General features: G+C 42.8%; 1 protein-coding gene across 1 annotated transcript in view; it reads right to left on the bottom strand.

Moving 5' to 3' along the window:
* Positions 1 to 26,779, bottom strand: part of ERC2 (ELKS/RAB6-interacting/CAST family member 2) — a gene marked incomplete at its 5' end in the record, with an annotated part of 568,754 nt that overhangs the window by 328,719 nt on the left and 213,256 nt on the right. Inside the window, one exon of the mRNA XM_083352921.1 lies at positions 8,959 to 9,126. Coding sequence (XP_083209047.1) covers positions 8,959 to 9,126 — 168 coding nt within the window. The remainder of the gene's footprint in view (positions 1 to 8,958; positions 9,127 to 26,779) is intronic.

Genomic DNA, 26,779 nt, shown 5'->3' with positions numbered 1-26,779 from the left:
TCCAAATTAATCTTATAGTTTTCTCTATTTTCCCCCCAAGGAAAGTTATTCACCGCTTCTCTTTTCCTGAGGGAATGGGGCAGTAATTCCCCTTCTCTATATCATCTGGGGGCATTCTTTGCTTTGGGAATTCTTTTTTCCAGGAAGAGGTTTTAAAGTTATAAAGAGAGGATTACATTCTCACCCAGTTCCATCCACATTGTTCATAAGTTGCTAATTAGTGCTTATCTTCTGTTATCAGTAGCTTCTGAAATGTGGCCAGTCTTTCCCCTGCCAGTTTGGAGGGCTCCCTCCAAATGATGAGAGTCCCCTCCTTCTTTGTCACTTCTCTGGGGTGACTTTAGACCCTTTTTAGGGTCCCCAAAAGAGCAAAATTGGATGTGGAAGATGAAGCCCCATTTTCCTGCACCTGTAACACCATGACATCTAACCCAGAAGTCCTGATGTCTTCAAGCTTGTTGAATCCCCTAAACTTACAATCAATGAAGGTTTCAACCCTCTTATTTGGCAGTTGGCTCAGGAATTGCTCAGAATTTCATAGCTAACATGACAAACAGATAATGTAGGCTTGCAACTGATATACACATATCCCTGAGGACTGAGGGTATTTTATTACTCCTTCCTTTTATTACTCCTACACATACATTCTCCCTGTCACTCAGAAGCTTGTAGTCGTGATAACCTCCATAGGGAGGGAACACCAATTAAAATGACCCGTCCCAATCCCCTTTGGATCTAGTCAATATCTAGTGATTGCTTGGGGAGTTTCCCAAAAACCAGGGAGTAATTCTGACATATCTCAAGATTTAGAACAGGATATCACAAATTATTCCTGAGCATCTTTCTCTTATGCACAGATCCAAGGGTGTCCCATAGTTTACAGAGGAACCTATGGTTTTCCAAAAAGTTAAAGGCCAGACTTTTTAGAAAGGCCCTTGGTGATTAATTGCAGAGCCAACAACAACAAATGTAGTTTTATTATACTGTTATAAGCATTGCTACTATAATTATATGGGTGTTTGCACTTATGTATGTATTTATGTGTATGTACATATATGTATATTTATCTATATGTGTCTGTGTGTACACCTATCATTTAGCTATTGTCTGTCTGTCTATCTGTCTGTCTGTCTGTCTGTCTATCTATCTATCTATCTATCTATCTATCTATCTATCTATCTATCTATCTAATCTATATTATACACATACACATACATTATCTAAAGTCTGATCACAATCAGGCAATGTATAAATTTCAAAAATAAAATCTAGCCTGTCAGGGACGAAACAGCAAAATAGACAACTGCAGAGCTGATAGTGAAAAACAAAGGACAACCATAATTTGATAAGGGTACAAGTGCACTTTGGGTCTATACTGTGGCAATACAGGTAACAAATCATAATTACTTCAGTGCCCTTATGTATCTGTGAGTGATACTCAGTGGCCATGTTTATGTTTGGAATAAAAGAACCCTTTCCAATAATTGTAGCGCTCCCATTATCATCTATTTCTCACTTAAATCAGATCAACTTTTGTTCAGAGGGAGCCCATTGGCAAAGCCAGCACCCTCCTAGTTCCTCCTAGTTTCTCCTAGCCATAGGTAAGAACCAGTGAAGAGACCTAACAAAGCATGAGATGGAATTGGGGGGAACTGTCGTGCTGTAACTAAATTTCAGAGACAAGTGTTTCCTTTCATTGTTGTTGTTGTTAGTTGCGAAGTCGTGTCCGACCCATCGCGACCCTATGGACAATGTTCCTCCAGGCTTTCCTGTCCTCTACCATCTTCTGGAGTCCATTTAAGCTCACGCCTACTGCTTCAGTGACTCCATCCAGCCACCTCATTCTCTGTCGTCCCCTTCTTCTATTGCCCTCAATCTTTCCCAGCATTCGGCTCTTCTCCAGTGAGTCCTTCCTCCTTTCATTGTAGTAGATGTTAAACTTTTCATTAGCTCAGATTTGATTTCCAAAAGGTGGAGCATGCAGATATGAAGACATAGCATTTAATTGCAAAACCTTTAAAAAGCAGCATCTTTTCCCAGGATTATCATAATCATCAGAGTTGGAAAGGACCTTGGAAGTCTTTTAGTCTTATCCCCCTGCTCAAGCAGGAGACCCCTTGCCATTTCAGACAACTGAATATCCAATCTCTTCTTAAAAGCCTCCAGTGATGGAGCACCCACAGTCCCTGAAGGCAAGACATTCCACTGGTTGTTTTGTTCTCATTGTCAGGAAATTTCTCTTAGTTCTAGGTTGCTTCTGTCCTTGGTTAGTTTCTATCCATTGTTTCTTGTTTTGCCTTCTGGTGCAAATGTTTGCATGATTCCCTACCATAAATACTTAAGGCAGCTTAAGCAGCTGTGGTATCCCTTTATTTTATCCTACAGCAGTTCAGCTCCTGTCTGCATCCAATGAAATGAACTGTAGCTCACAAAAAATCATGCCTTTTAAATAAAGGGGATTTCTCTATAGTATTTTTTTATGCAGGTTATATCCTGTTTTTATTTATAGTGACCACCAAGAGGCAAAGGTTTTATGAGGAAATTCTTTGGAATATACTAAAACATGAAGATCAAGTGGTGATCATGACTGAACCATTTAGGATTAAAAGGTCCTATAAAAGTCAACCTAAATTCTACCATTGGGAGGGGGAAATGACTGATGCCAAGGCTATTGAGAGCAAGCTATTATCATTTTTTGGAATAAACAATGAATCACCTTACAGAATCAGCATATGTTAGATGGGTAGTCTTACCATATAAATGCAATTTGTATTTTAGAAGCATGGATTTGAGTCATGTAGTCTCAGCAACACCAATGTATAATATCTTATTCAAATACAATGGCTGTTAGAACCCACTTGGAGTCTCCATTGTGGTGAACTTGGCCTCAACAGCTCCCTTCACAAAGTAAATTAGAACATCCTTCTCAGACCAAAAAACAAAGTGCCATCAATAATTATAGTGAAACTATAATCTTGGAATCTTACAAACTGGGAGGGAAATCTTATTTTGAAGCACCACCATTCTCAACACCCTGATTAAGTGAGCCAGAGAGAGCAAGACAATCAATACTTTCTGCCAACTTAGTGCATTCCTTTCCCTGGCTTGATATAGCCATGAGCCTAGATAGCTTTAAAAGACAACGGAATAACTTCATTCATGACCCATTTAACATGGGCTATTATTCTCAAAGATTTAATAGGTTGGGCCAGCATTCCTCCAAATATTAATTGCAGGGAAATAATGGTGGGAGAGGATTGTGTCTTCAATTTATTTGCAAGCACCCCAGAGGCATGTTTCTACTATGAGAAACAAAATGTTGATCTAAGATGCATCTCATTCTGATCCAGGACAGCCTTGGGTCATTAGCATAATCCAGCAGGATTATGTGTGATAATGTTATACTTACGTTATATCTGTTACTTTCCCACTGAAGTGGTGCCTATATATCTAGTTGCTGTTGTACATGCTTTTGAACTGTTAGGTTGCCAGGACCTGGAGCAAGTAACAGGAGTTCACTTCGTTACAAAGTGATAGGAGTCAAACTTCTGGAGCATAGACCTTCTCCAGTGTCTGTTAAGCCACTGAGCCACCATGCCATAAGCTCTGCACTGCGGCATGATGTCATGCTAGTCACATTACCATGGAATTGTCTTTGGACAGAGCTAGCTAAATGGCTTACAGCAGAGGTGTCAAACTCACAACATCACATGACATGTCACAACATATCGTGACTTTTTTTCTATTGCCGGCAATGGGGTGGGAGCAGTTTCGGCATAACGCATCTGGCCCAGGGGCCGGTAGTTTGACACCCCTGGCTTACAGAAACAAAAATGAGCACAACCCCCTAAAATCAGCTACAGCTACGGGAGTAAAACCCGCAGGAACACCTTTATATTATATCTATTTCCTTAAGGACTAAAGTGAGGAACATCTGCTATAATTGTGCAGTGCTTCAGATTAAAGACAAAAAGTATTTCACAACTCACAGAAGAATAAATACAGCATCTCTCTGCAACTACTTAAAGCAGAGTCATGTTTTTCCAGGATCACTGTATCCTCCACAGTTATTCTATTGTTTAGGACAGGATTCCCAAACTGTGAAGTGTACTTCCCTTGGGGAGGTGCAGACAAAGTTCAGGGAGATGCGAAGAACCATTTAATTATACATTGTTATATTAAACCTATCTCTCCCAAGTTTTCCCTGTATTGTTTTCAATCTTCATAAGTGTTCATTTTGATGTTTGGATTTTTAGGTGATGTGGGTGCATTAAAATTACTCTGAAGGGAGGGGTGATGGCAAAAAGCTTAGGTTTAGGTCAAGGTGTGTGTATTGTTTTTTTAAAAAAAGAGATCACTCAAGTTTGTAAGTACATCAGGAACCGGGTAAAGGTTAAAACAAGAAAGCATTTTACGAACTTTCCCAAAATGATATACTAAGCCATGGAGATTCATGTATAAGCATTTGGATTCTACATTAAATAGGCAGGGAAACTTCTATACCATTTCATGAAATGACCAAGAGGGAGTAATTTACCTGGTCCTGGAGAAAAGGTAAAATAGCCATCTGGATAAAAGTAAGTAGAAAAAGTCTTCAAAAAAGGAAGGTATGTTGTACAATCAGTCTTTGCTTATAAAGTTAAGAAGAAGACCATTTTTAAAAAGACATTTTTAAATGGAAAACTGAATGCCTAACTTGGGGACTGCACACCAGACCTAAAGAAAATAAACAGTGAGCCTTTTCTTTATGGTATAATGATACGAATTTACTTAAACAATTGGAAGGGAAAGAGGATAGTGTTTCAGTTAAAACTTTCTTCAGATAAATCATCTGTGAATGAATTTATCACACCATCTGTTGGAAATAAATCATGCAGTCCTCAAGGCCACAGAGAAAACTACAGCCATAACCCAGGCATTTAAACAGAAATAACTGGTCTGAACCCCTTAATCCTTATAGCACTATTTACTTTTACACTTGGAGAAATTTATTTGATCCTGCAAGTGAAAACATGAATTAGTTTGTGCTTACAGTTATGAAATCTATTCTAGAAACCTAGTGTTAATCTCCCTCTAAAACATATAATCCAAAAATTGTTTGTATTAGTTATTACCAGGGCAAACTATAGAAACACATACAGGAATTTGCTTGGAATTACTTTCAAGACAAATTTGATTTTACGGTAAACTGTATCTATTCATTAGAAATTGATATTTAATAACATTTAATTAACTGAGGAAAAAGTATACCTCATCATACCTGAGCTTAGGCTGGTGTACTTCAATGCCAGATCCGTGGTGAATAAGGCTCCCCTCGTCCATGATTTGATCAAGGAGGAACGCACGGATCTGGCATGCATTACGGAAACCTGGTTGGGCTCAGAGGGAGGTGTCCCTCTGACTGAGCTTTGCCCTCCAGGTTTCCATGTGTTGCATCAGCCGAGGGCTCAGGGCAGGGGCGGTGGGGTGGTGGTAATTATACGGGAGACCTTATGTCCACCGGAGTCCACTGTTTTACAGATAGGCAGGAGAGTCCCTCCTCCTGAGGTGTGGCCCTAGGGCTCAGTTGGGCTTGTTGCTCACATACCGGGCACCCAGCTGTGTGGCAACGGCCTTGCCCAAGCTTCTCGACGCCCTCTCAGGGTTGTCGGTTGAGTTTTCCAGACTTATAGTTCTGGGCGACTTTAACCTTCCTTCTCTGGGAGGGTCATCTGAGTTAACCCAGGAGTTCTTGGCCTCCATGATGGCCATGGACCTGACCCAAGTAATTCAGGGTCCGACCCATGGGGGGGGACACACTCTTGACCTAGTTTTCTTATCTGGGCAGTGGCTTGATGATCTGGGAGGGGGCTCGCCAACTATTGTCCCCCTGTCATGGTCCGATCATCACCTTCTGCGGTTGGTCTTCCGCTATGCCACCCCTCGCTGCTGGGCTGCGGAACCGACCAGGTGGTTCCGCCCCAGGTGCCTAATGGACCCAGAACGGTTCCAGATGGTGCTTGGGTCTATACCTATCCCCCTCACTCACAGCCCAGTCAACGCCTTGGTGGATGCCTGGGAAAGGGCTGCCACCAAGGCGCTCGACCGTGTTGTACCCTTGTGACCCCTGACCCGGCACAGAACCCAATGGGCTCCATGGTTTTCTGTGGAGCTCTGGGAGATGAAGCGTAGGAGACGGGGTCTAGAGAGCTGTTGGAGATCCAGCCGATCCGAATCTGACCGATTGCAGTTAAGAATCTTTATAAGGTCTTATCTTGCAGCGATGAGGACGGCAAAGGCTAATTACTTTGCTGACCTCATCGCTTCTGCAGATAATCACCCGGCCGCCCTGTTTAGGGTGACTCGCTTCCTTCTCAACCGGAAGGTGAGGGAGGATCCCTTACAGGGGCGGGCCGAGGAGTTTAGTCATCATCTGATGGATAAAATCTCTCAGATTCGGACCGGTTTGGACTCTGACTGGGCAGACTCTGACGTGGAGGAATCGGATGGTCTTGAGCGTGTTATCTGGACTGAGTTCGATCCTGTTTCCCCTAATGATGTGGACAGGATGAGGAGGAGGCTGAGCACCACCACCTGTTTGTTGGACCTGTGCCCCTCCTGGCTGGTTTATGCGGCTCGGGAGGAGACATGAGGCTGGTTCCAGGCAGTAATGACTACTTCCTTGAAAGAGGGTATCTTCCCTGCTGCCCTGAAGGAGGCGGTGGTGAGACCCCTCCTCAAGAAGCCTGCCCTGGATCCAGCTATTCTGAATAACTATCATCTGGTCTCCAACCTTCGCTTTTTGGCGAAGGTTGTTGACAGTGTGGTAGCACATCAGCTTCCTCTGTTCCTGGAGGAAACTGATTATCTTGACCCGTACCAATCGGGTTTCAGGCCCGGGCACAGCACGGAGAGGGCATTGGTCGTGCTGGTGAATGATCTCTGGTGGGCTCGGGACAGGGGATGTTCCTCTGTCCTAGTCCTTTTAGATCTCTCAGCAGCTTTCGATACCATCGACCATGGTATCCTACTACGGCATCTCAAGGGGTTGGGAGTGGGAGGCACTGTTTTGCAGTGGTTCTCCTCCTATCTCCTGGGCCGCTCGCAGTCGGTGTTGATGGGAGGGCAGAGGTATGCCCCGAGGCCTCTTGTTTCTGGAGTTCCTCAGGGGTCGGTTCTCTCTCCCCTCCTGTTCAACATCTATATGAAGCCGCTGGGCGAGATCATTCGTGGTTTCGGGGTGGGGTATCATCAGTATGCTGATGATACCCAACTTTTCTTCTCCACCCCGAACCAACCCAGTGATGCCCTCGCCGTGATGTCCCGTTGCCTGGAGGTGGTCCGGGTCTGGATGGGGAGAAACAGGCTTTGTCTCAATCCTGCCAAGACTGAGTGGCTGTGCATACCGGCATCTTGGGTTACCCAGACTATTCCATCTTTAACGATAGGGGGTGAGGTGTTACCCCCTGTTGATAGGGCTTGTAACTTGGGTGTCCTCCTCGACTCATGGCTCAATTTTGAAGATCACATAGGAGCTGTGACCAGGGGGGCTTTTGCCCAGGTTCGCCTGGTGCACCAGTTGTGACCCTACCTGGACCGAGATGCCCTACGCACAGTCACTCATGCGCTCATGACCTCCCGTTTAGACTACTGCAATGCTCTCTACATGGGGCTGCCCTTGAGGACCACTCGGAGGCTTCAACTGGTGCAGAATGCGGCCGCGCGAGTTGTGATGGGGGCTTCCCGATACTCCCATGTAACACCTCTACTCCGTGAGCTGCATTGGCTTCCAGTTGCCCTTCGGGTGAGATTCAAGGTGCTGGTGATGACCTATAAAGTCCTAAATGGCTTGGAGGGAACACCTGCTGCCGGCATCAAGCTCCCTTCGTCCCGTGCACTCCCACAGGGAGGGCCTTCTCAGAATACCATCGATTAGGGAATGCCGGCGGGTTATTCCCAGGGGAAGAGCGTTCTCTGTGGGCGTGCTGGCCCTATGGAACCAGCTCCCCATGGAACTTAGGACTGCCTAAGATCAGCTAGATGATAACTAGAATAATAGAATTGGGAGGGACCTTGGAGAACTTCTAATTCAACCCACTGCTCAGGCAGGAAACACGATACTATTTCAGGCAAATGGTTGTCCAATTTCTTCTTAAAAACCTTCAGTGTAGGAGCACCCACAACTTCTGGAGGCAAGTTGTTCCACTGATTAATTATTCTAACTGTCAGGAAAATTCTCCTAAGTTCCAGGTTGTTTCTCCCCATGATCAGTTTCCATACATTGCTTCTTGTCCTGCCTTCAGGTGCTTTGTGGCAACCCCTTAGATATTGGAACACTGCTGTCATATCATCCCTAGTTCTTCTTTCCATTAAACTAAGCATACCCAATTCCTGCCTTTGTATGTTTTAGCCTCCAGTCCTCTAATAATCTTTGTCTTACCAAGGCATTATAAAGTGGTACTAACACTTCATAAGATTTTGATTCTACCCTTCTGTTAATGCAGCCTACGACTGTGTTGGCTTTTTTGGCAGCTGCAGCCGCGAGTGAATGATGCCACTTGTAAAGGTTGTTAAATGTGGTACTCATCACCCCACCCATAAAGATAGTGGATCCCTGAAAGGGAAAGAAAAGTTAATAAATCCTAAGGAGGATGAAAATTTATTGGAAAAAGTGTGGATAAGATGTTTGAAAGTGAGCCATATGAAACAAAGCAAGCTGTTCAAAAAAAGCTGTTGATGGTGCAATACCAAATCCATTGGAAGATGCTTCTGAATATATAGAGCTTATTTCCTATATAACTTCCTGGTTTTTGAGTGTACGATACTTAAAGGTTTCCCTCAACCTTAAAAAAAGCAAAGGAAAGAGTCAGTAAAATATTTTTAACAAAAAAAGGGAAAGCAGTCATTGGCTGCTCTCTGATCAATCTTGCATATTTCTACTGATTGTCCAATTGTAATGATCTTTGTCATAACACCTACCTTTTTCTGTAGAACATTAATTTTTCTTTCTTTAACTTCTAACATGTCCTTCATATCTCGAATTTCTCCAGCCAGAGTTCCTTTTTCTTCTGTGAGGTCTTGCAGTTGTTTGGTTTTTTTATTAAGAAAACTTTCTTTTTCTTCTAAACGTAATCTCAAGGCATCAACCTATAATAAAATATGAATATGGAATAATAGTAAAATATCACAACAGTAAGCCAATTAAACATATTTTACATGTCTAATAATGTTACTATAAACAGAAAGCTAAAGCAACAACAACTATTAGTTGTAGAGTTTCAAACTGGAAAAACAACCAATGAGATAATTTTGCAAAAAAAATAATAATGGAGAAATACTGTTAGGCATATGGTGATAGCCTACATAGTTGGGTTGAAAATATATAAACTATGATGTTGTGACTTTAAGATGTTAATTGGCCAATGGGTGTGTAAGTGTTCTCATGGCCATAAGAGGGAGCTAGGAACGTAGCTTCTTTCTCTCTGAATTCACTGCTGTCTCTACTATTACTGTTTTGCTGTACTGTTGGTTTACTACTGTGATAAACCTGAACTGTGTATTGACCTCTGGACCGGTAAGAAGACTTTGTATTTGGAATACTCCTTGGACTGTTACTATTGTGTATGACCTGGACTGTTTATTTTTGACCGTGCATTTTTGTTCTTACACCACCTCAAAAGTAAAGTACTTTTTGCTTTCACAACTCAGTGTACTCTTGTGGTTACTGTGTGACTCTTACTGCTCTCAGTGTCCTTCCTTGTCTGTGCAACTCCTTGGTAGCACAAGGAGCCCTCTGCACAACAATTTCATAACAAATACCATTTTCTAAGCATTCCAAAAATGAAATGTTAACCCACTGTTGATATGGAGAAACAAAGTATCCTGTAATCCTGTATTATCAGGTATAAACCTAGCGACAATAGGATCAAATATTTTAAATGTCCAGTTTTGAACTCAATGTGATCATTTATCTATATTTTTTGTAATCATCATGAAATAATGTACAATGTTAAAGGATCATTTGAATTACAATCATGTCATATTTTACTAAATAATAACTGCATAAGATGAATTTCACATGCTTGGTTAAATGCTTTAATAACCAAGTCAATGCTTCTAAAAATGAATAGCACAAAAAAACAGACCACTAATTCTATTTGTATTAATTATATCTTCTTCATTTGGGAACAGCATGTTGTACCGAGAGAAAAGTCTATGAATAAAACTGATTTATTCTGTGGTGGGTTTTTTTTGTACTGAGTTTTGTAATGCTAAACTTGTTCTGGAAAAAAAACATCTTCGCAAATCTATTTTTGCAAATCAGTTTGGGACCAATTTGGATGATCTATTCGATCTCAAGATGCATGTTCCTTCCTGTTCCTGAAATGGCTCGGTTCATCTCTGTACTCAAGGGAAAAGTTATATACTGAGTTGAATGGAATTTAGACATTTTATCATTAAAGACCCCTGACAAGGACATCATCAGCATCACATTTTTGTTATAACAGGGGAAGGAATGCCCAAAATATTGACTTTAGGAGACATAAAAATACCACTGATGATTAAGAATCCTTTTCTTAAACAAACAAATGAAATAGACCTATGTGATGACCAAGAAATAAATAGGTGAGGCTGCAAGAGAAAAGATTAAAATGTATTCCTCAATAAATTAAAAACATATACACATTGCCCTTGGAAATGGCTAGCCAAATATTTTTGAAGCTATTTCAAGCCTTCAATTGATATTGTTCCCTTAAAATTGAAGATAAAATATTCTAAATCAGTCGCTTATATCCTTTTGGAAGTATGCCATCATTGGAAAAAAGAAAAAGAAAATTTAAAAAATGAGTAAATACAATCCCAAGCATTTTTGAGGTTAATCTGACTTAAGTTCTAAAACATAAAAATATTTCATAGTGGATTTTTTTTCATTCAAGGTTTTTTCCCCCTAATTTTCTTTTAAGCCTAATAGAGATGGGCTGGGTTCACATATTACATGAATGTATGGTTTACTTTAATCACAATTTTGTTGAATAAGTCATACTGGCTAATGTCTTGGTTCATACATTGAACATTGTGATTAGTTGACTTCAAGTTATGGCATAATAGTAAGCCATAAGTAACAATAGTAAGCATTTGTTAACTCAAAAGTAAGCAAGATGTAATCTTAATGCAATGTATTTATTTTTATTTATTTTATTTTATTAGATTTATATACTGCCCTTTCCTGAAGGACTCAGGGCGGTTTACAGGGTATTTAAAACAAGAAATACAAAAGTTAAAAACAATTTAAAAATTACATCAATCCCTGGGAAAAAAAAGTAAAAACCCCAATTAAAATTAAAATTAAAATTAAAATTCTCAGCCTGGGCCAGAGAGCTCAAAGAGCCAGGTCTTCAGTTCCCGGCCGAATGAACGGAGGTCAGGGGCAGTCCTGAGCTCCACGGGCAGCTGGTTCCAGAGGGCAGGTGCACCCACTGAGAAGGCTCTTCCCCTGGGTGTTATCCGCCGGCAATCTTTTACCAGCAGCACCCTGAGCAGACCCTGCCTGTGGGAGCACACTGGATGAAGGGAACTTGATGCTGGCAGCAGGTGTTCCCTCAGATATCCCGGACCCAACCCATTTAGGGCTTTATAGGTCACCACCAGCACCTTGAATCTCACCCGGAGGGCAACCGGGAGCCAATGCAGCTCGCAGAGTAGAGGTGTTACATGGGAGTATCAGGAAACCCCCATCACAACTCGCGCAGCCGCATTCTGCACCAGCTGAAGCCTCCGAGTGGTCCTCAAGGGCAGCCCCATGTAGAGAGCGTTGCAGTAGTCTAAACGGGAGGTCAGGAGCATATCAGTGACTGTGAGTAGGGCATCTTGGTCCAGGTAGGGTCGCAACTGGCGCACCAGGCGAACCTGGGCAAAAGCCCCCCTGGTCACGGCTCCTATATGGTCTTCAAAATTGAGCTGGGAGTCAAGGAGGACGCCCAAGTTGCGAGCCCTATCAACGGGGGGTAACACCTCACCCCCCATCGATAAAGGTGGAATGGTCTGGTTAACCCGAGATGCCAATATGTACAGCCACTCAGTCTTGGCAGGATTGAGACGAAGCCTGTTTCTCCCCATCCAGACCTGGACCGCCTCCAGGCAACGGGACATCACGGCGAGGGCATCGCTGGGTTGGTTCGGGGTGGAAAGAAAAAGTTGGGTATCATCAGCGTACTGATGATACCCCAATGTGTGCTCCCATCTGCTGTTCTCAAGTAATTTCAGGTTATTTTACAGCACAATCTGTTGTAAATGTTATCAAGAATAATCAGCTCAATAAGGAACTCAATTGATTTTTTTTATTTGGTAAACAAATATTTTGAATTGTAGTGGTTACTTTAAAAATAAATGGTTCTCTAATGAAGTTTGACATTGCTGTAATGGAGGCATTGAACTGTTCATATTTTTAAAGTGTGAGATCTAATCTTCATATCTGCGCTAAGGTTTAAAACTACTACTTTTTTGATAAAACTCACTATTGCAGCCATTATTGTACTCAACTCTTAGATTATATTTTTATTTATTATTTTTCCTTGCCACACTTTTTTCAAAAAGAGAGTAGGATGAAAAGGCTTTTTTATCAGTTTTTCCCCTAAATGCAATATAAACTGGACTTGAAATCCATTTCCTAGTTTATGCATCTCTGCAATTGGCCCAACCTTTACTTACTTAATTTCCCAGATGTAAAAGCAAACAAAGACCTGTTGCACAGTTGCCTTCCTAAAGCAATATAAAACTAAGAGTAGTTCTGCCACAAAGATATGAAGCAACAACTAAAATAGCATCACTAGGGAACAGTTAGTCTATATGCAGACTCTTGTGTGTGGTCTAGCGTGTGCAGACATATATTTCCATGTACAAATGAGATGTGGAATGCTAGTTATTCTCTCAGCCTATAATTTCTCATATAACTCTGTGCAAATGGGGGAGAGAGAGAGAGAGGAGAAAAGAGAAAGAGCACGAGAGAGAATGGATTTCCCAGCAACCAACCCCTTTTTTGCCTGAATTGTATCCAGCCATCTCCAGGAGGGAAATCAGTTATATGCTAAATAAGCATTACATCATTTTTTTTAAAAATTCTTCACTGATGAAGGAAATGTAAAAACTGAAAAACAGCTGAAAATGACATTTTCACTTTGCAAAAAAAGAGAAAAAAACCTTTTCTTTCTATGCTAACCATACAAAGAAAAAAACCCTACCCATTCTTCAATAAGAAGAGCAAGATAAATTGAATGAAAACTATCACACTTTTGGTACTAAAGATTACAGCACAGCTTGACCTCAAAAATTAAAGAGAGGTATGGGGAAAAAAATTAAGTGTGATTAAAGGGGTGAGTTAGAAATTCAATTTCAATTCAAGCTAAACTAAAAGATCTGTACTAGTAGGTGGATGAAAAATTTATTATCCTGTCTTTGACACCTCTTCAATATTCTGACCCAGTTAGATTTATACTGAGTTCTCCTTAAATTCTACACATTGAGATACATTTAAAATGTATATTTTGGAGAAAAAAACTGTACTTTGATAGTAGTACTATGAGTACTTAATATGCACTTACGCTTAATGGAGTACAATTTTGGTCAAGGATTTTTTAAAAAAAAATTATCTAGGATTTTCATGAACTCTTTTAAAGAATTGTATGTCTCTATGATGTCCTATGCTTATTATGGGGTATGAAGTTATTTTTTATTGTTTAATTGATTTGGCTTTGCTAGGAATGCATCAATCCAGGATACTAAATCTGCTTTCCATCAAAGCGTACACTCTGTTATTTTTCCAGCAATCTCTAACAATTGACCAAGGGGACAGACAATGGGAGTGAACTCTAGTTTGTCAATGTGCAAATGTATATTTTTCTTAAAAATCACAAGATAACAAAAGCATTGGTTAATACTGTATCCTTTGTAAAGTTCACCCTAATAGGGGTTTTCTTTTCTTTTGGTTTGGTCATCACATCACGATGGCTCAGGAGCAGTGGTGGGATTCAAATATGTGAACAACCAGTTCTCTTTGTGGATGCCACTTCCGGAAGTCCATTCTGGGCCTGGGCAACAAAAAATTAGCTACCGGTTCTGCCAAAGTGGTGCAAACTGGCTGAATCCCACCACTGCTCAGGAGTTAAGATGCTGAGCTTGGCAGCTGGAAAGCTGACAGCCCGGGGATCAAGACCCGAGTGTTGCGTAACAGGATGAGTGTCCGTCTTCATCTAGCTCCTATCCACTTAGCACTTTGAAAGCATGAAAATGCAAGTAGGTAAGTAAGGTATCTCTTTGGTGGGAAGGAAACAGCACTCTGCGACAGCATACTAGCCACATGACTGCAGAAATGTTTTTTGGAGAGCACCGGCTTAATGGCCTTGAAATGGAAATGAACGCCACCCTATACAGTCAGCAACAACTAGCATAGTAAAGTCCTTTCCTTTCCTTCTTTCACATTATTTAGCCCAACATAAAATGGGCATATTTCCCTTTCCATGTAATGTGGCAGTCTGAGGCTGAGAAAACTCGATGAATATTTTAGTTCATTAGTTTTATTGAGAAGGGAAGAACCGTTTCATAAGGTATAATTTCAGACAAAACATTCAGGAGCTGAATGTGTCTATTTCTAATATCAGGTGAACATTATAGACATTGACCAGAGGTCAATGACTTGACAACCACCACCACCACCCCCATGTCATCAGCCTTCGCTTCTCAGCAGGGAGACATTCCAAGCTCCACCCTTTGCCAACACTCCATACTGTAGTTAGGGCTTACAGCTAAATCTAAGAACCAGACTCCAGGCTATGACTGCATTGCAAGCTGTTTTTCTAAGAGTGAATGGAGTATGAATCCAGCTAGATTACGTACTCATAAAATGTGGCCCAGGGGCTCACGTGGCTTGCTGTTGTCCATTCTGTGGTGCTCAGAACCCCCATAGAATGAGTTCATCCTTCACGCAGCTTCAAGGATTAACATTCCCTTTCCGATCTTTGAACTCCACCCCCAATTCTCCAAAATACAACTAATGTTGCTACAAATTTCTACTATATCTAGAAATCTAATATATCTGGAAAACTAAAAGCTTTCAAAATCTGTCTTATGTTAACACTTAACTAGTAAGTGATGAGAATCTAGAAAGTCAAGTGTAGAAAGTGATGTGACTAGAGGTCTTTTGAACACAGATCCATTTCTCCTGACAATGATAACCACCGCTTCCCTAAGCAACTCCTGAAGATCAAGAACCTTTCAGACCAGACTGAATTTTGTCACTTTGTCTATACTTGTGTGGAAATGCTTCATAACCATACATGTGTTCTCCAAGTGTGTCTAACCTGAAACACCCAATATGAAACTTGATCATTTAAATGTGAAAAAAATGCATTGTGTATGTACAATATAAACAGCTTTGAAAATTGTCTAAATAGATACCTAAATTAATAATATCATACTCAACTTTACATTGTGGTCATATTTCTTAAACAAGAAATTCACCACCAGAATCTAATGCTAAATTCATTTTTAGCTACAAATGGTCTAATATGGAATCAATAACATATCTTAATAGTTAAACATTTTTCTCAATAAAACATTCCAACACCAGTTTTACTTCATTGAATTTACCTCACTTTTTAAAATAGTTTTTGCAAAATTATAATCTCATTTGTATTTTTAATAACAGCAAAAAGGAAGTAGGTCATTTGTAAATCAGTGTTATTTTACAATAAAATGACAGTTACAAATTCACAGTATTCAGAACCAAATTTTAAAATGATCAATCAATTATGGAGAGTGCAAATAAAACACAAATGAAAAATACTCCCATATTTTTTTCAAAAAAAATTCCTTAAGAGCACTTATTTGGAGTTAAAGTTATTAAATGCAATCTCATTTACCTTTATCATACATGGCTGGGCTGGGCTGTAGATGTAAATACTGCTAATCCATTTCAAACTAAAAAAAGATATTGCTGGATTACTTTTTCTTTGAAAAATACAAATTCACATCTTTGAGTGAGAGAAAAGTTCCGCATAAGAACTGAATTTTTTAGAATGCTTGCTATGGCTGTACAAAATGTTAAAGGATTACCTCACTTTCATGAAGCTTGGATAAGCTTTCATGGCCAGATTTCCAATATGTTGAACACAAGGCAGCCCTTGAAGACTATCAAAAAACTACAGTTGGTCCAGGATATAGCAATGCAAACGGGATTGAGAGTATCTTGATATGCTTATATGGCTCCAGGGATTTGCAACCTTGCACTGGTTACAATTCAAGGTGGTGGGTATTACCCTCAAAGTACCATTTGACATAGATTCTGCCTTTCTGAGGGAACACATATCTCCAATAGTTTCTGTCTGCCAGTTCTGATCATAAAGGGTTCATGCACTCTGATCCCACTGTCAGAACTCAGAAAACATGCTTACTGTACAGTATTACAGTGTCTACTCTCTGGAATGGCATCACCCCAGAGATTCATGTACTTTACACCCTTGAGATATTTAGGGAACTGTTAAAATTTGACTGTTCTCCAAAACCTTAGAACCTTGAGTTATGCTTGATTATATTTGTCTTATGGCTTGTTCTTCCAATGGCCAGTATCTTTTCTATTCACACACACACACACACACACACACACACACACACACACACACACACACACCTTAAATTTCTTTCTTTCTTTTTGAATCTTTGAAAAATGAAAATGGCATTCATGAGAACCTCTCATTTTATTTCCACAGCAGTTCTGGAAAACATATTGGGTTGAGATGAGGGATTGGCTGAAAGTGACCCTTTGAGATCTATTCTCAAGTCGCTAACCTCAATTCAGTACTGACTCTAATTGCTTGGCTGCCAGCAATCAATACATCTTTGGGCAAAAAAATACTGGGCTCCCAGTGTTACAGGTTAGTTAAGCATGTAGATGTCACACAGATATTATAATATATTGTAGGACTTTAACATGAGATCGATTCCAACCCTGCATGAAGGCACTGCTGGAAGCGAGGTCAGCAAACAGTTGGAACTGAAGTCTTGAATTTTCCATGAACCCTACCTGATACAACTTTTTAGTCTACCATTTTCAACATTCAACACATATCTGAGTAGATTTAATTTGCAAAGCATGTTGGAGCAAGTACTCCTACCTCAGACTGTAAAACATGCTGATTATGAAAAGGAATAGACACACTACAGGTTGATAGATTTAGCTATGTAGATGCAGTTTCATGTTGCATCTTTATGCAATTGTTACCATTTATGTATAATTTCCCCAATCTTTGTATCTTGGAAACTACCCTCTTTTTCAGCTTAGTATGGTCTCCTTTACTAAGTCATATTCTCTAAGCAATAAAAATAGGATTATTCTGAGTCAGTTAACAATTATCTGTATTGTCATTTGACTGAGTTGAGGCCTATGTTGCAATGTTCGCTTATCTAAGAAAGAAACCACGTATGCTTTCAAAGGCTTTTATTTTATTACTATACTCCCATACTCAGGAGAATTTCAAAACTACTTATACTGAAAACAGCTTTTCCTCTATCTCCCCAGCTCCTAATCTTCAGCCTTCAACAGTGAAAGTATAAAAAGCTACAGTAATCCCCATAAATCACTGAGAACTGGCAAAAGCTAAAAAATGCTACAGAGCCTCACATCTAAGAAGTAGCTGGTTGACCAAATACGTTCATCTGGTTTAACCCTGTACATGACTCAAGAGGCCCCAGCTTTGTTCCAAAGTTTTGATTTGGTTGCCCACTCTTTCTGCTACCCCAAATGAGTTCATGGTCCTGCAATACTCATATCATGCACTAGCAACCAATGGCTACTTATTAGACACCATATCAGAAACGCAGGAACCAAATATCTCAACCAAGCCAACAACCCTTCCTTCTGTCTTCTTAGATACATTTAAGAAGATCTGACTCGAAAAATCTCTGAACTTCCTTTTCTGCAAAAAGAAACTGAGAAAGAATAGCAAACATGGCTATTCAGAAAGATTGCACTCCCAGTGTTTTCCTCCTATTAAATTGTATCTATAGAACAAAAATAGGCATGATCTCATTGATAAAATTAAACTTGGGTTTCCCTGTGGATGGTCCCTGACTTGTTTATTCATACCACCTTCTTGACACTTCTTTCCTCCCTCATCACCTGTAAGCATGAGCAAAGGATGGGAAAGTTTTGTAAATTTAACAACCAAACAAAAAATCCTCTTTCTTTTCCTTGCCCACTGGATGAAGTTTAAGATAGGAAACAGCCAAAAATGGCAGTTAGACAACAATGGCTCAGCTTCACAATCACCAAGCACCACACCCCAAGAGTCCATTAATTTATTTGGAATGAAGATAGAAATACAGTAAAAGCATAAGACGTCACTTGCATCTTTACATTGGCAGTGAGCAGTTTACTGTTTTGTATGGCTACATTCTTGTCTGTACTAAAGGATCTTCTCTAAGGTTAGGGTTAAGATGGCAGCCTGAAAATGTGGTTGTTAGTATAGGCCTCTAATCTATAGAAGTCTTAATACTGTAGTGAGCTTGTCCCTAGGGGCAGGATTCCCCAGGTTAGTATGCTTCTAAGATTCTACTGTAGATTGGTTCTTTAAAGTCAGGATAGAGTTGATGTTCCTCAGTCTCACTTCCTGCTCTATCATTAATTGTGGTATCTTTGCTATCCAGAAGAATAGTTGCCAGAATTTTATAGGAAGACAAAATATCACTAACAAGCCACAGATTTTACACCCTCATGTTTGAGGCTTTAAAATTTAAAACATCCCAATGAAAACTACACAGGTACAGAATAGATGGTATGTGTGCAGAAATCTAGGTGTCCTAGTGGACAATTTTTAATTTAATTTAATTTAATAACATTTATATACCGCCCTTCTCCCTGAGGACTCAGGGCGGTTCACAGGGCAGAATAAAAAAACCAATACAAACATTAAAAACAGATTAAACAATTGCCCTAGTTAAAAACAATATAAATACAACGCTAAAAACCCCCAGAAAAATTAAAAAACAAAAGATAAAACAACCCCAACACTCCCCCTCAGGCTAGGCCGGCTTGTACAAACAAAAATGTCTTGAGATCGCGGCGAAAGGAGCGAAGATCGGGCGCCATCCGGAGCTCAACCGGTAGCTGATTCCACAGCTCCGGAGCGCCCACAGAGAAGGATCTCCCCCTGGGGGCCACCAATCGACATTCTCTGATCGGTGGCACCCTGAGGAGGCCCTCTCTGTGGGAACGCACAGGGCGCAGGGAGCTTGATGCCGGCAGCAGATGTTCCCTGAGGTACTCCGGCCCCATGCCATGGAGTGCTTTGAATACCGTTACCAGTACCTTGAATCTCACCCGGAAGACAACTGGCAACCAATGCAGCTCACGGAGCAGAGGTGTAACGTGGGAGTATCGGGAGACTCCCAACACCACTCTCGCGGCTGCATTCTGTACCAGTTGGAGCTTCCGAGTGGTCCTCAAGGGCAGCCCCATGTAGAGACAATGACTTAAGTAGGAGCCAGCAATGATCTGCAGCTCCTAAAAAAAGTCAAGGCAGTCCTGGGTTACTGAAATGTCTTTACAAAGACAAGAGCGAGACCGTAGGCAAAGGTTCATAAGTTTATTCGGTTCAGCTCCGGGGCAGCTGACTGTCAAACAATCCCGGCTTTTATAGAGAACTGTCAAACATTACAACCAATCAGATAACAGTATTTTTCCCGCTGCTCAGACAATAGCCAATCGACGAGCGGCATTCTGACAGCTCGGCGGCTGTCGGGGAATTCCTCTCAGCTGAGCGCTTGGCTCGGTTCGGAGGACCAAATTGTGAACTGCCGGTTTGACAGTTCCGGGAACTGTCAAATCCAGCGCGTGCGTGTTTGGTCCCGGCAGCCCGTTTGACAGCTGTCATCGGGAATGGCGGTCGGCGGGGCGGCGTGCATGCGCTGTTGCTTCTGGCAGCCATTTGACAGCTGTCAACTGTCAAAAGTCTGCCGGGCCGGTGCTTCACTTGCTGTTTGGAAACCCCTGGGTTCCTGATATGATTCACCCCATTTCCCCCCCCCCCTGAACTGGTACGTTATTTGTAACAACAGTTGAACTTTTAAAACAAGTATTGTTAACGGGGTTTTTGTCTGTCGGCGGGTTTCCCTCCCATTCAAAGTCCGCGAGGTATGCGGGGGGTCTTCTGACTCGGCTGGACCGTCGGAGGCAGGGGGTGCTTTCTTCAGATTGCGTTGCTGGTGGAGTTGTTTCTGGAGGGATTTCGGCAGGCGGTTGTAAGTCCTGGGGGAGAGGAAGTTCGATGGGTCCGGGGGTGTCGGATGGCGCAGGCTCTTCCAGAGTCGGTTGCAGAGTGGGGTTGGGGGGTGACCTGGGTCGGAGCTGATCTGCGTGTCTGCGTTGTGCAAGTCCCGTCCCCGTGTCCACTGTGTATGACAACGGTCCTGTTTGGTCCAGGATAACCCCCTGAACCCACTTATCCCTTCCCCCATAATCCCGAGACCAGACATTTTGTCCCCTGGAGAATGTTTTTGGCTGGGCGTTGGGGGTTATTTTGGCTGCAGGTCTGTCAGGGTGGAGTCTGTCGAGCCTTGTCACCAGGCGGCGGCCCCATCGTAGTTCGGCAGGACTTTTGCCGGTGGAGGAGCAGGGCGTAGCGTGGTGGGCTAAAAGAAATTGTGCCAGGCGATGGTGCCAGTTCCCCGTGATGATTCTTTTGAGGGCGTCTTTGGTGGCCCTTACCATAACTTCCGCAAGGCCGTTGGACAATGGGTGGAAGGGAGCCGACGTTGCGTGCCTAATACAATTGCTCCTCATGAAGATCTGAAAGTCATGAGAAGTAAATTGAGGGCCATTGTCTGATATTATAACGTCGGGGAGACCGTGTGTTGCGAAGATTCCCCTGAGGGCTTGGATGGTTGCGGCGGATGTCGTGCTATGAACCGGGAGAACCTCCAGCCACTTGGAATAACTGTCCACGACTATGAGGAAGACCTGCCCTTGGAAAGGTCCAGCATAATCAATGTGGATGCGGGACCAGGGGTTTTTTGTGAGTTCCCATTTGTGAATCGGAGCTCTGGGTTGGAGCGGGCGGGATTCCTGGCACAAATAGCAGCCAGCGATGTGTTTTTCTATGTCTTGGTCTATTCCCGGCCACCAAACGTAGCTGCGGGCCAAGGCTTTTGTTTTTACGATGCCAGGGTGGCCCTCATGTAACGTGTGCAGTACCTTGGGTCTGTGTTTGGGTGGCACGATTACCCTGCACCCCCAGAGTAAGCATCCCAGGTGAGAGGTAAATTCATTTTGCCTGGAAAAGTATGGCTGGAATTCTGTGCCTGGACAGGAGGATTGCCAGCCAGTATGTACCCACGCTAACACTCTGCTAAGCGTTTTGTCTTGGGATGTTGCGGCAGCGATATCGTTCGCTGTCAGTGGGCATTCCAGGAGTTCCTGAATAGCCAAGATGTTGCTCGCTGGGGCAGGGTCTGGTTCCGTGTGGGGTAGGGGCAGTCTGCTGAGGCCGTCAGTGTGACACATTTGGTGTCCCGGCTTGTATACTAGTTGGTAGGAATATGCTGCGAGGAATGTTGTCCAGCGCAGCATCCTGGGGGACAAGATTTGGGGAGTTTGGCGGTCCCAGGTGAACAATCCTAACAGTGGCTTGTGATCTGTGTAAATCACAAAGGGGCGGCCATAAAGGTAGTCGTGAATTTTTTTTATTCCCGCCACTATTGCCAGGGCTTCCTTATCTATCTGGGCATAATTTCTTTTCGTTTTGGAAAGAGTCCTGGAATAATAGGCCACCGGGGCTTGAGTGCTGTCACTCTCTAAATGGCTTAAAACTGCTCCGATCCCGTATGGGGATGCGTCGCAGGCTATGCAGAGAGGTTTGTCTTCTTTATAGTGGGAGATGGTGGCGTTGCTGGATAGCATTTGTTTGAGTGATTTGAAACTGTTGTCATGGACTGTTGTCCACTGCCAGGCTGCTCCTTTATAGAGCAACCTGTGGAGAGGCTCTGCGATAGTTGCCTTTCCAGGTAGGAAGGCGTGATAAAAATTCAAAAGCCCGAGGAAGGCCTGGAGCTCTCTTTTATTTTTGGGTGTGGGGGCGGCTTTGATTGCAAGGATTTTAGAGTTGGTGGGGTGGATTCCTTGCGAATCAATTTTGTAGCCCAAAAAACCTGCGGATGGGATGCCTATGGAACATTTTTCTCTTTTGAGTTTTAACCCCGCTTTCCGAAATCTGGATAGTACCTCTTGCAGTCTGGTTGCTAAGTTGTTTTCTGATTCCCCTGCGATGAGCACGTCATCGAAATAGGGGCAGACCCCTGGGATTCCTTTTAAGGTTTTTTCCATGACTTCCTGGAAGATACCAGGAGCCACTGAAATACCGAATTGTAGGCGGTTTACCTTAAAGGCGCTGCGGTGTGTGACAATGGTTTGGGCCTCAGCTGTTTCTTGGGTGACAGGTAACTGAAGAAAAGCATGCGGCAGGTCGAGTTTGGCGAATATTGAGCCAGAACCTATTTCAGAGAGCACGTCCCTAACTGCGGGGACTGGGTATGCATGGGGATTTAGTGCGCGGTTTAGAGTTGCCTTATAATCTGCGCATATTCTCACGTCCCCATTTGGTTTAACTGGTGTCACGATGGGTGTTTCCCAGGTTCCCCCATCTGTTGGTTCTAGGACCCCGAGGCTGACTAAATGATCTAATTCGGCCTCGATTTTTTGTTTCAGCGCGAAGGGGACCCTTCTTGCCTTAATGCGGATGGGACCCACCTCAGGTTTTAGTTTGAGGTCTATAGGGGTGCCAGTGTATTTGCCAAGCGTTCCGTCGAAGACATCCGCGAACGCTTGGCAGACCTGTTCTAGGGTTTGGGATTGTATGCGGTTGGTGCCTTCCAGGTGGATGCCCAGAGCCTCGAACCAGTCTAACCCGATGAGGCTGGTTCTGGGTGCTTCTGTGATCTGGACTGTTAAGTGCCCAAGGAATTTTTGTATTCTACTTTTAATTGTGCTTGTCCCTTTAATTGGATAGCAGCCCCCTGGAAGTCTGCGAGGAGTATTTTGGAGGGCTGTAGGGAAATACGGCATCTGCTTTTAAAGCCGATTTTTTTGAGAGTGTCCCAGGACATTATTGAAACAGAGGACCCGGAGTCAACCTCCATTTCGCAGGGCACCCTTTGAATCTTAACCCAGATCTTACTTTTAGGTTGTAAATGGTGGATGGTCGAGATTTTTTGTTTGGCCCGAATGGACAACACTGAGGGCTGGGGGATTTCTTTGGCAGGGGGAAGGATTTTGGTCCTACCTGCCGGAATTTCCTCAAGCTCGTGGAGGGTTTCCCTGTTCAGGCTGCGGCACGTGGAGCGAATGTGCCCGGTCTTCCCACATCCGTGGCATTTGGCATTTCTAAAACGGCATGTGGCTCTGGCGTGAGCCCCGCCACAGCTGGCACACTTCGGTTTGGGGCCGGTGGAGGTGGGTCTTTGGCCTGGACTGGCTGGTTTGAATGGCATGCAGTTCCTTCCATGGTCGGCGCTCATTTTGTTGAAGCGGGACATGATGTCGTCGACGCCGGTGTAGGTCTCCGGTTGCTCGTTGTCCGGTTCCCAGGCGTGGTGGACTGACCCGGCCGGGCTGCTTCTGAACACAGGGGAGCCCTCACGGTGGCTGTCTTCTTAGGCCATGATCTCTAATGTGAGTTGAGCGAGGTCCATCGTGGGCTTGGCTACCAATTTCCGCTGGAGCCGCTCATTAGAGAGACCGGCGATAACCTGGTCTCTGATGCGGTCTTCCAGGTCGGGAAATTGGCACCTGCGGGCGGCGTGACGTACCCCAGCGATGAAAGCTGTGGACGTTTCGCCAGGTTGCTGGTGGCGGCGGGCGAAGTGGAGGCGCCAATACAGCTCAGACCGATGGGGCATGAAGTGCTTGCTGAGGCGGTCGGTCAACACAGCGTATGGGACGGTCGCGACGGGGTCTGGGCTGCAGAGCCCTACAGCGATGTCGTAGACGGCGGGCCCGCTGAGACACAGAAGGGCTGCAGCTTTGTGGCGGTCCTCCGTTATCTTGTTGACAACGAGGTAGCCTTCAATTTGCCCCCAGTGCGACTCCCATCCCTCGGGATGGCGGACGTCGAATTCTCTGACGTGACCTAAATTTGCCATGGTCTGGGTCCACAGTACTGTTCAAGCTGCAGAAGGGTTCCTTTGCCCTCAAAGTGGCTTCAGCAGTGACTTGTCAGCGAGAGGGATCGGAACTCCTTCGCGGTGTGACTTAGCTCAGCAGGCAGCTCTATAGTACCGGTATCCCACCTTCGTCGCCAGGTGAAATGTCTTTACAAAGACAAGAGCGAGACCGTAGGCAAAGGTTCATAAGTTTATTCGGTTCAGCTCCAGGGCAGCTGACTGTCAAACAATCCCGGCTTTTATAGAGAACTGTCAAACGTTACAACCAATCAGATAACAGTATTTTTCCCGCCGCTCGGACAATAGCCAATCGACGAGCAGCATTCTGACAGCTCGGCGGCTGTCGGGGAATTCCTCTCAGCTGAGCGCTTGGCTCGGTTCGGAGGACCAGATTGTGAACTGCCGGTTTGACAGTTCCAGGAACTGTCAAATCCGGCGCGTGCGTGTTTGGTCCCGGCAGCCCGTTTGACAGCTGTCATCGGGAATGGCGGCCGGCGGGGCGGCGCGCATGCACTGTTGCTTCTGGCAGCCATTTGACAGCTGTCAACTGTCAAAAGTCTGCCGGGCCGGTGCTTCACTTGCTGTTTGGAAACCCCTGGGTTCCTGATATGATTCACCCACATAAACAAGATCACAAGAAGTGATAATACTGCTTTATATTGAACTACTGAGGCCACACTTGGAATACTGTGTACAGTTCTGATCACCATGATACAAAAAGATGCTACAATGCTAGACAAATGTTTAGAGAAGAGCAACAATTACGATAAGAGGTCTGTAGTCTAAATCATATGATGAATGGTTGAGGTAGTTAGGTATGCCTTCCTATCAAAAAGAAGGATTGGGAGACTGGAGGGTTAATTTGAGAAAACACAGAGCAATTTAGCTTTAAAATATGGCAGATAACTTGGGCATGTCTTGGAAACAAACCAGGCATGAGCTGTGATTCCAATTGCAGACATGGAAAGTGGATAAGCCATATTTCTGATGGAATGTTTGCTTGACACAAAAAAGGGGAGGGAAATGCCAAGCCATTACAGCAAAGTTATTTGATTCCTGGAAAAGTAAAAAATGTGTGAAAGACCCTCAAAACAACTCTGTATTGACTCTATTAAGTATAAGTTGAAGTAGAAAGGGGCTCTGACAGATTTCAAGATTCTGTTACAATACCCTAACCGCATTATACCAAGATTCCTAATGTTTCTTGATTTTACCTAGCTCAACAATAGTTCACTATGAGTTATGCTCTGCTTTATAAGATAATAGCATAATATGATTTCAAGTGGTTGCCTTTTACTGAAAAATAAGCCCAAATTACTGACCAGCAAGTTTATATATCTACGTACATCACACTTTCACCAACTATAATACGTAAACACATCTTTACAGGAAATAAACAATCACATAATCTATTAGCATTGTTTTTAATTATTTTAAGCCACAAATAGTTACTTGTTACATAACCAGTCCAGAGAATTTTGGTTATTGGGTGGATAGCATTTATGAGAAACAATCATAATGATTCATTTTTTTTGTAACTTGGAACAGTTGAATGGAAATTAGTTTGTCTTTTAATTTGTAGAACAATTGCATGCATGACCCATTGAGTGTCTGAGTGACAGTAAAAATTTATCTTTACTAGTGAACTGTCAAGAGAAAGCTATCAACATCATGACATGCTGCCTTCCAGAAGAGGTACATCAATCAAAATTTATGTGAAAATAATATGCTTTTCTCAGGCTTGACAAGCAACCATTTCAATAAAAATAGTGCAAAGAGCACATACTACAAAAGCTATCTATTGTGCTCTCTAGGTTTGTGGAAAAGAAACACCATATTAAACAATGAACACTACAATTATTATTATTACAGATCTCCATTGGTGCTTCCTTTGAAATCTATCTTTCCACTTCCATAACTTTCTGCAGCTATCCCAAAATGAACTTAACCACAGGCAGAAACATTTATTAATGACACATAAACTGCTGCTTCCAAATCAAGAAATAAAGGAGAGTCAGATTTCTGTGCCAGCCACTTATAAAAAGATAACAAACCATCCTGTGAAAAAGCTTCTCAGAATAATGTGAGACAGATGTGAGCAAGGGTTATCAAAAGATCAAAAATGTTTGCAGCCAAAAACAGAATCACCAAGCTGAGCTGTGCCAGCTGGAATCTTTGGTTTCACAACTGATAAAAGCAACACAAGAGCAGCCCTGGAGAAATGGAAACGGACATATGAGTCTATCACAGATAAAACTGAAAAGGAAGGAGAAATTAGGTAATGTAAAAGTGACCCACTTTTGTGAATTAAAATGGTGACTTCTTATGACAATAGCAGATATACATAAATATGCACGGAGTTTTGTTAAAATTCTCATGTAAACATACAAAAAAGTGAAAGTTTTAACAACATTCCCAAGTCAAAACCCATCATAAAGTATTGCACCATAAAAGGTAAAGGTAAAGGTTCCCCCGCACATGCGTGCTAGTCATTTCCAACTCTAAGGGCTGGTGCTCATCTCCGTTTCAAGGCCAAAGAGCCAGCGTTTGTCCAAGGACATCTCCATAGTCATGTGGCCGGCATGACTAGACGCCA

The sequence above is a fragment of the Vipera ursinii genome, assembly GCF_947247035.1.
Source record: "Vipera ursinii genome assembly, chromosome: 2".
NCBI lineage: Eukaryota > Metazoa > Chordata > Lepidosauria > Squamata > Viperidae > Vipera > Vipera ursinii.
Note: the sequence above shows the minus strand (reverse complement) of the source record. Positions and strands in the feature narration are given on the sequence as shown.